Raw genomic sequence first — 12,552 nt, forward strand, 5'->3', positions numbered from 1 at the left:
AAGATTCAGATCTAAATATCTTACAATTGACACAGCAAGTCAAACTTTCATGGTCACTCTTGGCACCACCATCAAAAGGATGATTTTGGTGTTGCTCTTCCTCTCCCCATGCTGCTGGTAGAAGTGTTTTTGCAGCAGTGTAGTAAACTGAATCATAAAACTGCTCTGAGTTAGAACTGTCCTCCCTCCCCCTTCCAGCCTTGGTTAATTTTAACCTTGAGCTAGTTGAATAAATGCTTGTTTTTGCACAAGGAAGAGGTCACACAGGGGTGTGTAGTTGAGGGAGATAAGAAACTATGGCATATGTGAAAGTAAAACTCTTGAATAAATGCAAAGTCATACCTTTAGGGCAATGCCAAAGTTGCAAATTTTAGCTTAAGTGTAGAAGAATAAAACATCTTAAGTAAAAATGGATGCAAAGTCATGAATGAAAAGAGAATAGAGAGGTAAGACTCGATCTATGATTATCAAAGAGCCACAGCTGCTGGTTTGTATTACAGGAGACATATTGGTTGGGAGCTGATGTGTGATTTAGTTGTCTCCTGTGCAGCTCTCCCCAACAAATTTCAGCTGGGTTATAGCTGAGGCAGAGAACCATGTTATTTTGTGTACAGGTTCTTTTATTTTACTTTTTCCTGGACTAATAGTTTCTCTCATGTATGAGTAACAAGTCACAATCATTAGCTCATTTGCATTGTGGCTTTTCTTGAACAGCTGAGGCCGTATCACGATCGTTTTTCTTACACCTTTAAGGAAGTCTTGTCAGCATCAATCAAGTTCTTCTAGCTCAAACATTTTGAAAATTTTTTTAATGTTTTCCATTTCCAAGTCTTTGAAGTGCTTCTTCTATGCTGTTCTGCAAATCATTAGTGATTTTTTGCTGCGTATAATATTCTGTTGTTAAAACAGTATTGGAATATCTTGAGCAAAATTCCATGGCTTTTGCCATGGACCTTTTGCATCGTCATGTATCAGCAGAACAGTAAACTCTTGGGACTCCTGATATTCTCTTGCTTTCGCAAATGAATTCATGATGAGGGAAGACAGTGAGAACACAGAACAATAGTGTGTTTGACTTTCACTAGGAATTTCAATTTCCCAATAGATTTTATATTGTTTAGAATTTAGGGTTTACTGTGGGGTTACTCTGTCTTGACAGCCCTCAAATGCTGGTTTCAGAATGGAGGCTCCTGAAAGCGTTATTCTATGAGAGAGCCCCTACGTCCTCGTTATCTTTCTCATCAACACAGCCATTGGGACTTGTGTCAGAATCTCTCCCGGGATAAGTATAGTCAATGGCGTTTGGTGTGAACTGTCACACTTGTGAACTTGCGCTGTGTTTCATATGGAACATGGCTGTGCAGATTGCAGGCTGTAGTTGTTGCATACTGCCGTTGTCTGGGTGGCAGCTCTGTTCTTGCAGAGGTCGGCCAGCAGGTAGCTGATAGCGGCCATGATGGGTACTGTTCCTTCCCCAGAGTGCTGTTAAAGTCCATTTGGAGAAAGAAAAAAAAAAAAATCAGTATTTTTTAAATTTTGATTTCATGTTTATTAAGCAGAAAACCCAACAAACCCAACCTTAGATCATGCTTTGTTGTTAGTGTGTAGGCTGTTAATACTTGTTGCTGTGTAGGAAACTGAGACTCACTGGAACGCTGTTTTGTCCGGTTTTCTTCTGTAACCCAGAGGAGCTTTTTCACTGATGTTGACATGAGGCTTTCTTAATCATGGCTGTTGGCTAGCTCAAGTCTTGGAATTCAGGCATCAAATTTTTCAAGAGGGAAAAAATACTTGATGGGGAGATGATATTTTCAAGTCCTGGGACACATTTGCATGATATAACTGAAAGAGTGGCGATTGAAAACTAAGCTGATTAGGTCTCTCAGCTTTGCTGCAAACACTGATGTTTTTGTGTTGACCTATCCCTTTGATACTCTGTGAGGATAAAAATGTTTCTTTAACCTATGATCGCTAGTTTATGAAATTACAGGATTTCCTGCTTGTCCATAATTCCGGTCCATGTCTGGTTTTTTAAAGCTCCTTCATACTGCAATAAGGAAACAAGTTGTAACAAATTTCTGCTAAATTGGTACTCCATTCTTGAAATTATTACCAGCTCCCTTGGTTTTTGCCACCCTTGGAATTGCAGTGGCGGAAAGAAAGTATATTTTTTACTGAGCGGTCAGTCCAGGTCACAGCGTTGGATGTTTGTACGGGCTGCAGATGCGATACATTTGGCTGAGCTGAGCCAGCTGAAGCACAGGGCTGGTTTTGTTGCCTCAGGAGCATGAGGCTGCTGCCTGCACTGCTGCCTGCTCGTTCTAGTTGCGCTCAGAGCACAAAGCCCTAGAATACAACCAGTGGCATGTTTTTGTAGGGGTGTCTCTGACCAGAGGAAAGAGAATCTTCTGCTACTGGAACATGCTTATTGAATTACTGTTCTCTATGAAGAGATGTGGAAAGTAACATGTCAGGTTATAGAATAACACTAGCGATGGAAATTCAGTTCAAAGTAGCTTTGAATAGAAAAAGAAAGAAAAAAAACTTTTAAACCATGCCATCTTTCATTTTATGTATACGTTATGTGCTTCAGAAAAACTACTACACAAATATTTCAGAGATTTTTAACATGCTGGAAATTTTTTATACTCCACCTATAAAACTGCTATCTTTCCAATCATAGAATTCAGAAGGTGCCCAGAAGGCATAAAATAGTTTTTCTATATCTAGAAGTGTAACAATATTGAATTTTTATATTATTGAATAGTCTGGTGGTTAAAAGAAAGATCACCTTGCAACAAGCAACTGAGACTCTTTCCTTATAATTTTTCCCTCTCTGTTTGGACAGTGAGATATGATTTTAAAACTACATTCTGTTAGTATATAGAGAACTTAGATTACCAGGATGGCAAGCGTGAAAATTTTGTGAAAGAGGTTAAGGTCGTTCCGCATTTCAGAGGAGACAGAGGAAATGTCCTTTACACTATTTGTGAGCATGGCTTTGGGGTTTTTTTTTAGCCTCACTTTCTGAGGAAATGAAGCTGATGTATTTGCCAAGCCAGCCAGCCAGACTTCTCTTTTCCCATACCTTTTTAACACTTTGATATTTTCAACTAATTGTCAGGAAGACAGAGGCATTGTATGCAATTATTTTCCAATGAATCTTGTGCACATAAGATGCTGAGTAGAGGGGGAAATGCCCTGTTAATTCTTACAGTGAAGGGGAGACTGCAGTGGGATATTAGTGCTTATTACACATCAGAAAATCCTCGGAGGTGCACCTCCTGAGACCAGAAATCCCAAGAAGTCAGGATCATTGTGTTTGCTGCTCTCTGAACTGCTGGTTTATTTAAAATTGTGCATATTTGGTATGAGCTATTAGCAGGATGACATAATGGGGTGAAAGACTGGTGAAGCAGCCAAAAGTGTGCAACAGGTAAGTCTGCTACATGAGCTCATTCTGCCACATGTGAGTTGCAAGAACATTATTTCTAACTGATGTCAGTGCCGAATTGACTCATTGGTCTTTTTTCATGTGAAAGGGAGTTTAAAGCAGTGGAAATGTGTTCATAGATGTTGGGGGAACTTGGATGATATGATTATACTCATGTGATTGACTGTGACATTGCTCATGTTCTTACTCTTTTCTTTATTCCAGTAATATGTCTGATGCTCTTGCAAATGCAGTATGTGAACGCTGCCAGACTCGATTTGATCCTGCAGAGAGGATTGTGAACAGCAATGGGGAGCTCTATCACGAAAACTGCTTTGTCTGTGCTCAGTGTTTTCGTCAGTTCCCAGATGGACTTTTTTATGAGGTGAGGTCTCATACTGTGTGTAAGAGAAGAGAAATATCTCCATTAAAATGCAAGGAATTAGGTGAAAATTCTGTCAGAAATACAAATTGCCATCTTTCTTGCATGTTTAATTTCTTAGCCCTAAACCTTTGTTGCTATTTTTTTGAGGGGCTTCCAACTTAATTTTCTTTTTTTCCTTCTCACATACTTCTTCCTATACATCAATAACAACAAAAACTGTATGCTTCCTCTTTGGGTAAGAGGTATTTCAAACAGAAAATAGAAAATGTTTCTTAATGTTTCATTAGACATAAGCGAATTTTGTCTTTATTTTTAGATATTTTGTACCAAACTTTTCCAATTGGGCAACGGAAATAGGTGAAACCGTTTAAAAACAAGGTTGAAATATTTTTACAGAATATGTGCAAGCACGTATTTTGAATAACACATTATTTTAAACATGCTGCATTCTTAACTTGCCATGAGTTTTAGCCTCACGTAGGAGAAGTAGTTCTGAATTACATTAGTAAAAAAACCTAAAGCAAAAATGAAATTAAAGCCAACTATAGGAAAAGGATTTTGGATACGTCAAGATTTTTACTGTCTTGTAGCAGCATTGCTATTAATTTAACTGTTTGCTATGCAAATTCACCATGAGGCTGAAGCCATATCTGGATATTTCTTTAAGAAAAATCCTTAGGAGTTTAAAAACAGGTGAGGGGGGGCTAGAACTGGAAAACTTGACTGACCTTGACTAATTGGTCAATGTCACTCCAATCTTCAAAAAGGACCCAGGAAACTACAGGCCAGTCAGCCTCACCTCCATCCCTGGAAGGTGATGGAACAGCTCATTCTGGATGTCATCTCTAAGCATGTGGAGGTAGAGAAGGTTATCAGGAGTAGTCAACATGGATTCACCAAGCGGAAATCACGCTTGACGAATCTGATAGCCTTCTACAATGGCATGACTGGCTGGGTAGATGAGGGGAGAGCAGTGGATGTTGTCTACCTTGACTTCAGCAAGGCTTTTGACACTGTCTTCTATGACATCCTCATAGGTAAGCTCAGGAAATGTGGGTTAGATGAGTAGACAGTGAGATGGATTGAGAACTGGCTGAATGGCAGAGCTCAGAGGATTGTGATCAGCGGTGCAGTCTAGTTGGAGGCCTGTAGCTAGCGGTGTTCCCCAGGGGTCAGTACTGAGTCCAGTCTTGTTCAACTTACTCATCAATGACCTAGATGAAGGGACACAGTGTACCCTCAGAAAGTTTGCTGATGATACAAAACTGTGAGGAGCTGCTGATACGCCAGAAGGCTGTGCTGCCATTCAGCGAGACCTGAACAGGCTGGAGAGTTGGGCAGAGGGGAACCTAATGAAGTTCAACAAAGGCAATGTAGGGTCCTGCACCTGGGGAGGAATAACCCCATGCACCAGTACAGGTTAGGGGTTGACCTGCTGGAAAGCAGCTCTATGGAGAAGGACCTGGGAGTCCTGGTGGACAACAAGTTAACCATGAGCCAGCAATATGCTCTTGCGGCCAAGAAGGCCAATGGTATCCTGGGGTGCATTAGGAAGAGTGTGGCCAGCAGGTCCTCCCCCTCCACTCTGCCCTGGTAAGGCCACATCTGGAGTACTGTGTCCAGTTCTGGGCTCCCCAGTTCAAGAAATACAAGGAACTACTGGAGAGAGCCCAGCGGAGAGCTACAAAGATGATTAGGGGACTGGAGCATCTTTCTTATGAGGAAAGGCTGAGAGAGCTGGGTCTGTTCAGCCTGGAGAAGAGGAGACCGAGAGGGGATCTTATCAACACATAAAAATATCTGAAGCGCAGGTGTCAGGAGGATGGGGCCAGACTCTTTTCAGTGGTGCCCAGCAACAGAATAAGGGGCAACAGGCACAAACTGAAACACAGGAAGTTCCATCTGAATATGAGGAAGAATTTCTTTACTTTGAGGGTGACAGAGCACTGGAACAGGCTGCCCAGAGAGGTTGCAGAGTCTTCTTCTCTGGAGATATTCAAAACCCACCTGGACACAATCCTGTGCAACCGGCTCTAGGTGAACCTGCTTTAGCAGGGGGATTGGACTAGATGATCTCCAGAGGTCCCTTCCAACCCCAACCATTCTGCGATTCTGTGAATTGGTCATTTGAATGGAAAACCATGCTAAACTATCAGGCCATAAGAGTAGTTAAGTTATTCATGAGGGCTCCTTCTCTCTTGTTTTGTTCACAGTTTGAAGGTCGGAAGTACTGTGAGCATGACTTTCAGATGCTGTTTGCTCCTTGCTGCGGGGAATGTGGTAAGATGTGGCGCATGTCAACACTGTGGGGTAAAAGCTACAGGGCTGTGCAAACCTCCCACCATTGCAGTGACATCCAGCCCTGGGCTGGGATGGCTGAGGTCATTTTAAGGAGCAGGAGCTCTGGAGGGAGCATGCTGATGGTGGGAATAATTGTTTGGTGTTTTTTGTTTTTTGTTTTTTTTTTTCAAAGTTAGACTGTAATAGTTCTTGTGGAATTAAAGTGGAAGGATTATGAAGGGCAGTAGACTTTTGATAAGACTGTTTTCTGCATGCATCTGAAGGTGTTGCTTTCCTTTTGCAGGCGAGTTCATTATTGGGCGTGTTATCAAGGCAATGAACAATAACTGGCACCCAGAATGTTTCCGCTGTGAGCTCTGCGATGTAGCACTTGCTGACCTGGGGTTTGTGAAGAATGCTGGCAGGTAAGATAGAGCAGGAGCTCTGAAAGTTTTATCAGTATGTTATTGATACAGTACTGAGATGTTGAGAGTGGTCAGTTAGTTGTACGCTGAGAGGTAAAGCTTGGAAAGGTACAGAAGCTTTAAGGAATAGCCTGTTAGGAGATGGGAAATGGAATGAAGAACAGTGTTCTTCGTCCAGTGAAACATGTAGAAAGCAGAAACTCAAATTTTAGTAGTTAGTGGATGGGCTCTGGAAAAGAAAGGGATTTCAGGCAAAAGGCTGAATAGCAAGTGAGAAAAAGGGATTATATGGTCCTGGGCAGGCTGTTTATCAAGTAAGCTGCTGAGCAGGAAATCAAGATATAGCAAAAGGCCAAGAGAATAACATGAGGATTACAGCAAAGCCTGTTCAGCATGTGATTCCCCTGGTCTTTGGAAATTGTTCTTTTTATATGCAGAAATATAAAAATGAGTCCTAAAGGTTGATTAATGCATTTAATTAAGAAGTAAGAAATAAAAACATAAAAAGGAACTTGTACAAAAGCCTACCATGATAAGACAATAAAATAATCCAGCAGTTAGCAGACAGTGTTGCACAATTCATAGTTAATTTCAGGCTTTCATTTGTCTTGAGCAAAGCCTAGTAGTTTCCTAGAGTTTATATTCTCACTAACTAGTGAAGAAGGGAAGGAAAGATTATATACTTGTACCCTGTCCAGCAGGGAGTCCTCTCAACTTCCTCTTCTCTTCCCATCCTGCATGCAGCTTCTGTGCCTGAGGGAGCTGGGCATAATTGATTTTCTTTTGACACCTAAGCTTGTCAGAATGGGCCATTGTGATAGCACCTAGGGTGTTTTAGAAAGGCAGTCAGGATTGAAGCAGTTCAAGCAAGATAAAGTGTGTTTGATTTCATAATTCGTGGACCAAATCTAAAATGGTAAGGAGCTCGTTCTCAAAAGCATAGAAAAGGAATATGCATGTGTATGTATCTGTACATAAAAAATAGGAAATCACGTGAGAGGTTAATTCTATAATATTTATCTCCATAGCATAGAAGCAGTCTTCTAGTAAATATTATTGGAAACTCTTGGGTTCCTTTTTCCCCGCTTCTCATTGTACCTGGTCTTCCCTAGTCTGCCTGTCATTTCCAGGCATATTCCACTGGATGCAATTTGTATCAGTGAAGATAGTTAAGATAATCCCTACTTTATCTGTAGTGAAGAAATAGTCTTGCTAGATAAGTCACAAAAAATAATGGTAAAACACCTCAAAGACAGGAATCTCTTCTGGACAAAGTATACTTCACTTCTTCATATGCTTACTCTTCTTCACTTTTGCCATTTGGGTTCATATTTTTATGATTTGGTATGTAGTAAAGATGAATGCTGTATTCCTAAACAGCCCTTTTCCATTCTTTAGTTTGAGGGTTATCAGGATATCTGATGTTTTGCAGGGAACTATGCAAAAGAGGCAGTGTAGTAAATGTTGTCCAACCTCTGTCTGCAGCTTTGAGACAATGGCAGAGGGCAGATAGAAAAGGTAGTGTGAAGTTCAGTGCTCATCTCCAGTTCTGAATGCTGGGAAGAAGTAAAAAAATTTAAGTCCTATCTTAATTCCAGTCCAGGTTGGGTGCATTGCAGCATTTTGGTGTTTTTTTCTTGCCACCATTTAGTACCAATTTTCTGTCTACTATGTATAAATGCTTTGAATTCAGAGACTTGAACAAGATGTGCAAGAACACTGCCTTTTCATCAGGCAGGTCTATCTCAGGAGTGGATCTCTACTGCTGGCACAATATAAAATTTTAAAGTAGGCTGTATGCATTGTGCAGAGGAAGAGTTGTTACTGAATGCTTTGGGAATTAAGCTCTTTTTTTTTTTTTTTTTTTTTTTTTTTTTTTTTTTTTAATGTCCGTTTGATAGCCTCTTTGCTCCCTTCCCTGTTCCTAAGCATTCAGCCCTCAGTTTCACATCTTGGAAAACAGTAGAACTATACTTCTGTTTGCAGTTTCAGTAAGACAAGAACATGTGATCTCTGTTGTCAGAGAGGTTCTTGCTTATTGCAGTCCCATAAAAACAAGAGAACTTCCCTCCTCAGGATGAGTTGACTCTGAGTGGACTGTCTTGCTGCATATTTGTGATCTCAGGTGATTTTGGTGGAATAGAGCATTCTTAAGTTGAAGCAGCGACAAGAGTCATGTTCACAGTTCAGATTTAGCACTTAGTGAGCTTTCATTTGTCTTACCCTCGTATGTTTGAGGCAACATTACAGTCTTTTTAACACAAAACAGATTGCACAAAGCATCACGGAATTTCTCAGCCACAAAAAAATACATGACTGGGTCAAAGGCACCATTTAGACTCGTGAAGCAGGAAGTGATGCGGTTACTGAGGGCTAGAATACGCTGTGTTTCGCAGGAAGTTTTGGTCCCATTGTAATGGAGAATATAAACGTAGCGATTGACATGATAAGGTACAAAGCAAATCAGAAAGATCATCAGGACCATGACGATCATTTTGATAGCTTTTTCCTTCAGGTGTTTCTCAACTCTGTTTCCACTCTTCAGGCTTCGGATGATTAGTAAGTAGCAAGTCACTGTAGTAACAAATGGGAAGGTGAATGCCACTGCTAAGGACACAAGGGCATGATGTGATGCCTTTTCTCTGTAGAGCTGCAGGCAGACAGTTGTGTTTTTCATCTCAACTGTCTGCACACTGAGCAACAGAGGTGCCATTGCAACCCCAACTATAACCCATAGAAAGGCACATGCCAAATGGGCATAAAGGGACCTGCGGAGCTTGATGGACTTCACAGGGTGCACAATGGCTAGGAAACGGTCAACGCTGATACACATGAGGAAGTAGATACTGGCATACATGTTGAGGTAAAAAAGGAAGCCGGTGAGTCTGCATGGGATCTCACCAAATGGCCAGTGATTACCAGAAAAATGGTACACCAGCCGGGTGGGAAGTACCAGCACAAAGGACAGGTCAGCCACAGCAAGATGCATGAGGAAAATGTTGGCAGGTGTGCCTGACTTTTGGTCCCGGATGAAGAGCCAAAGAGCCAGGGCGTTGCCAACAAAAGCCAGGATGAAGTCCAGGAAATAGAAAGTGGCAAAAATGGTGTTCTCGAGGTGTGTCTCTTTGCCACATTGCTCTGATGTTTCCAAAGAGAAATTGGATTTATTTGAGCAATTGAAGAGTAGGCTTGTGGGATCTGCTGGGCCATTCATTTTTCACCACAGTTTTGAAGACAAAAAAAACAAAACCTGAAAGAATCGAAACAGTATATTACAAAATAGCCTGGTTTTGTGAACGGGGGAAAAAAAAAACATGAACAAAAAAACCACACAAAAAACCACACATGGAAATCAGTGATGTATCCTGTTTGCTAATATTGGTGTTTAATACAACAGGTCAGTCTGAGTTTAAACCCTTATGTTAGAATTCTGAATACCTTTTGCTCAGCCAGCTTTTCCAGACCTGCTGAAGGAACTACTATAAAGAGCTAGCTAGCTGATTATGAGCTTGTCTCCAACCTGTTCTGAGATCAGTTGAATAACAGAGCAGGGAAATGCTTATGTGTCTGGTTAATGGAAGAGTGGAAGTGGGTTCGGTATGTCTAGCTAGAAAGTATTTGCTATGTTCAGTTTGAAAGCCTGATTCAGGACTGAAGAGCTCCTAATGAGTCAGTTTTTCTGAGCACAGGTATCTGTTGTAAGGTGACCTAGCTTAGAATACCTGTCTCATTCCTAGAAGAGGTGGAAGACAGGTCAGGTATTGCTGTTATTAAAAAAACCCTCAGGGCTCCTGAAAATCTTTGAGAATTATTTTAGTCTGAAGGCCTGTGTTTAAGGCAAATGCATCTAGTTCCAATATAGGAGGAAACTTTTCAGATGGGTAGCAGCATCTCATTTGAATATCAAAAAGCAATGAATTGACTCAGAAAAGATTATTAGTAATGCCCATGTTGTCAGTCACTTGCCAAAGTGTCATCCTTCCCTGCAGCTTTCTTCTCCCAGCATAACTCTCTCCCTTCCTCCCTCAAAAGCCTGAACTCCACTGTAGCTTATCCAGGGCCTTTTCCAAGTATCAGCTTAGTAAAACTCAGCTTAGCTTTGCCAGTCTCTCTTTTGTCTGCAGGGTCCTGAACAGCATCAAGAAAAAGTGATAAGATTTTCTGGCACCTACCCATGACTTTTTTATACGTTTCTCATCTGTGGCTATAGGTGGCAAGGAAATGCAGGCAGTCTGAGTTTCCAGCATTGTCCCTGTTTCTTGGATTCCTCAGAGGTGCTACAGTATGTGCAGGAGTACCTCCATTGTGCTCACCATTGCATTTTGTACTGATTGACCATTTCTCTGTAATATTCAATACATCTTTAAATACATCCGTTTTCCTCTAGTGAGATTAAAATTTTAAGATGGTTGCTGACATTATTAGACAAAATTTTTAGTCTTGGGCAGAAGCAATGCTACATGCTGGAATCTTACATCATTAGACAGTTGATCCAAGGCATTATGCAATGTATCCAGCTTCCCAACAGAACTGATGATTCAGATGTCTAAAGATATTGGTGGCTAATTGAGAAACTGAAATGGGATTAAGAATAGACCAATATATTGGTAAATGTAAACAAAATTCCAAGGTGATTACCATCTTTTGTTTGGCTGCTGTCATTTTCCGGTGGAGAGGAAACTAAAATAGCTAGAGATTAATATGCTGGACCACTTCTGTTTAGTTCACAGTTGAAGAGACAAAATGCAACAGAAGGGAGGCTGAATGAAATTCAGAAACTGATATTTCTTCGTATGGCCACAAAGGGGCCTTCCTACTCCATGCATTGCCTGTATACCCTGCATGTTTATGGCACAAAAAAGACTCTAGGTTTGAGTGTATGGGTACTTACTGCCTACTGTCAGCTGCATGCTTCTTTGTAGTCCTAGAGATGGCAACAAATTATTATCTTGGAACTACTAGAAGTGCATGTGCAAGGAAGACTGTACAGCCCTTTTTTTCCAAGGGACATTTATAAAAATACATGTGAAATCGTGCTTTCATGTACAAAAGGAAAATTCCCTGTTGCAGTTTTCTGTGTGAATTTCCTGGGTTTGTAGAGGAGCACACAATTTTTGTTTCTAGTGTTTATTTGACCCTTACAAAGTAGAACCTGCAAGTATTTTTGAACACAAGATTTGGAAGTTTGTATGTGATAGTAATGTTGAATCCTCAAATACTTGTCCTCCCTGGATGGAATTAGTTTAAATATGTATTTTTCTGTTGCATACCAAAGGAGAAATACAAGACCATGCCTTTTTACTGGCCGTTAATTTATAATGGTACCTATCACCTGATGTTCTGGCTACGTAGCCTTTTTTGGTTCGGGCACTTTGTTTAAATATGCTTTTCATCTGTGAAAAATGTCATTGGGTGATCTTTAAATACACACCTGTCAGTGAGCAGGTGGTCTCATGGCTAAGCATTACTCTATACATGTTTGTGACACCACTGAGAAAGCAGTAAGTGCTGGCTTGGACCAGCTGAAAAGGCAGAAGCAAGGGCTGTCTAATGGAACAGGCAGGGATGTCTCTTGTCTTAATGATAATGATTTAAATCAGTTCAGGAAGCGAAGCAGTAAGCAGACTTTTTCCCTGTTTACAAGCTAGATACTAGGGATTTAGCAGCATGATACATCGAACTGATTCTATTTCAGCTGATTTCCTAAGGAGGATCTTTGGGATTCAGATTTAGCTGAGTGTCAGTGCTAGACTTGGAATAGCCAAGACTTAAAAGTTGAGAGTTTTGTCCTCACTGATGACAGCGCTGAGTGTGCCATTGCTTTCTATCTGCACATACTTTCACTGCAAAACACTGCGGGGTGGAGTAAAAAGGAGAATGTCAGAGCTATCTAGAAGTGCAGTATGTCAGTGTCAAGAAGGGAGAGGCTTAGAACTTATGATAAAATTGAAATAGATTCTGTCTTATCAAATGAGTGCCTTCACAGGAGAGCTGCTGTCACCTAATTTACTTTTTAGAGCAAGGTGAAG

The 12,552-nt window shown here is 40.8% G+C and overlaps 2 protein-coding genes across 5 annotated transcripts in view; one reads left to right on the top strand and one right to left on the bottom strand.

Moving 5' to 3' along the window:
* Positions 1-12,552, top strand: part of LIMS2 (LIM zinc finger domain containing 2) — a 37,047-nt gene that overhangs the window by 12,019 nt on the left and 12,476 nt on the right. For all 4 annotated transcript variants that reach the window (XM_082319515.1, XM_082319516.1, XM_082319513.1 and 1 more), the window contains exons 2-4: positions 3,659-3,818; positions 6,032-6,098; positions 6,403-6,523. In XM_082319515.1, coding sequence (XP_082175641.1) covers positions 3,663-3,818; positions 6,032-6,098; positions 6,403-6,523 — 344 coding nt within the window. In that variant the 5' untranslated portion in view covers positions 3,659-3,662. The remainder of the gene's footprint in view (positions 1-3,658; positions 3,819-6,031; positions 6,099-6,402; positions 6,524-12,552) is intronic.
* On the bottom strand, positions 8,703-9,737 carry GPR17 (G protein-coupled receptor 17; the record flags this gene model as incomplete). The annotated part of the gene is made up of 1 exon (XM_082319565.1): positions 8,703-9,737. The coding sequence occupies one exon, from the start codon at positions 9,735-9,737 to the stop codon at positions 8,703-8,705; it is 1,035 nt and encodes a 344-aa protein (XP_082175691.1).

The sequence above is a fragment of the Platalea leucorodia genome (assembly GCF_965183815.1).
Source record: "Platalea leucorodia genome assembly, chromosome: 8".
NCBI classification, from domain to species: domain Eukaryota; kingdom Metazoa; phylum Chordata; class Aves; order Pelecaniformes; family Threskiornithidae; genus Platalea; species Platalea leucorodia.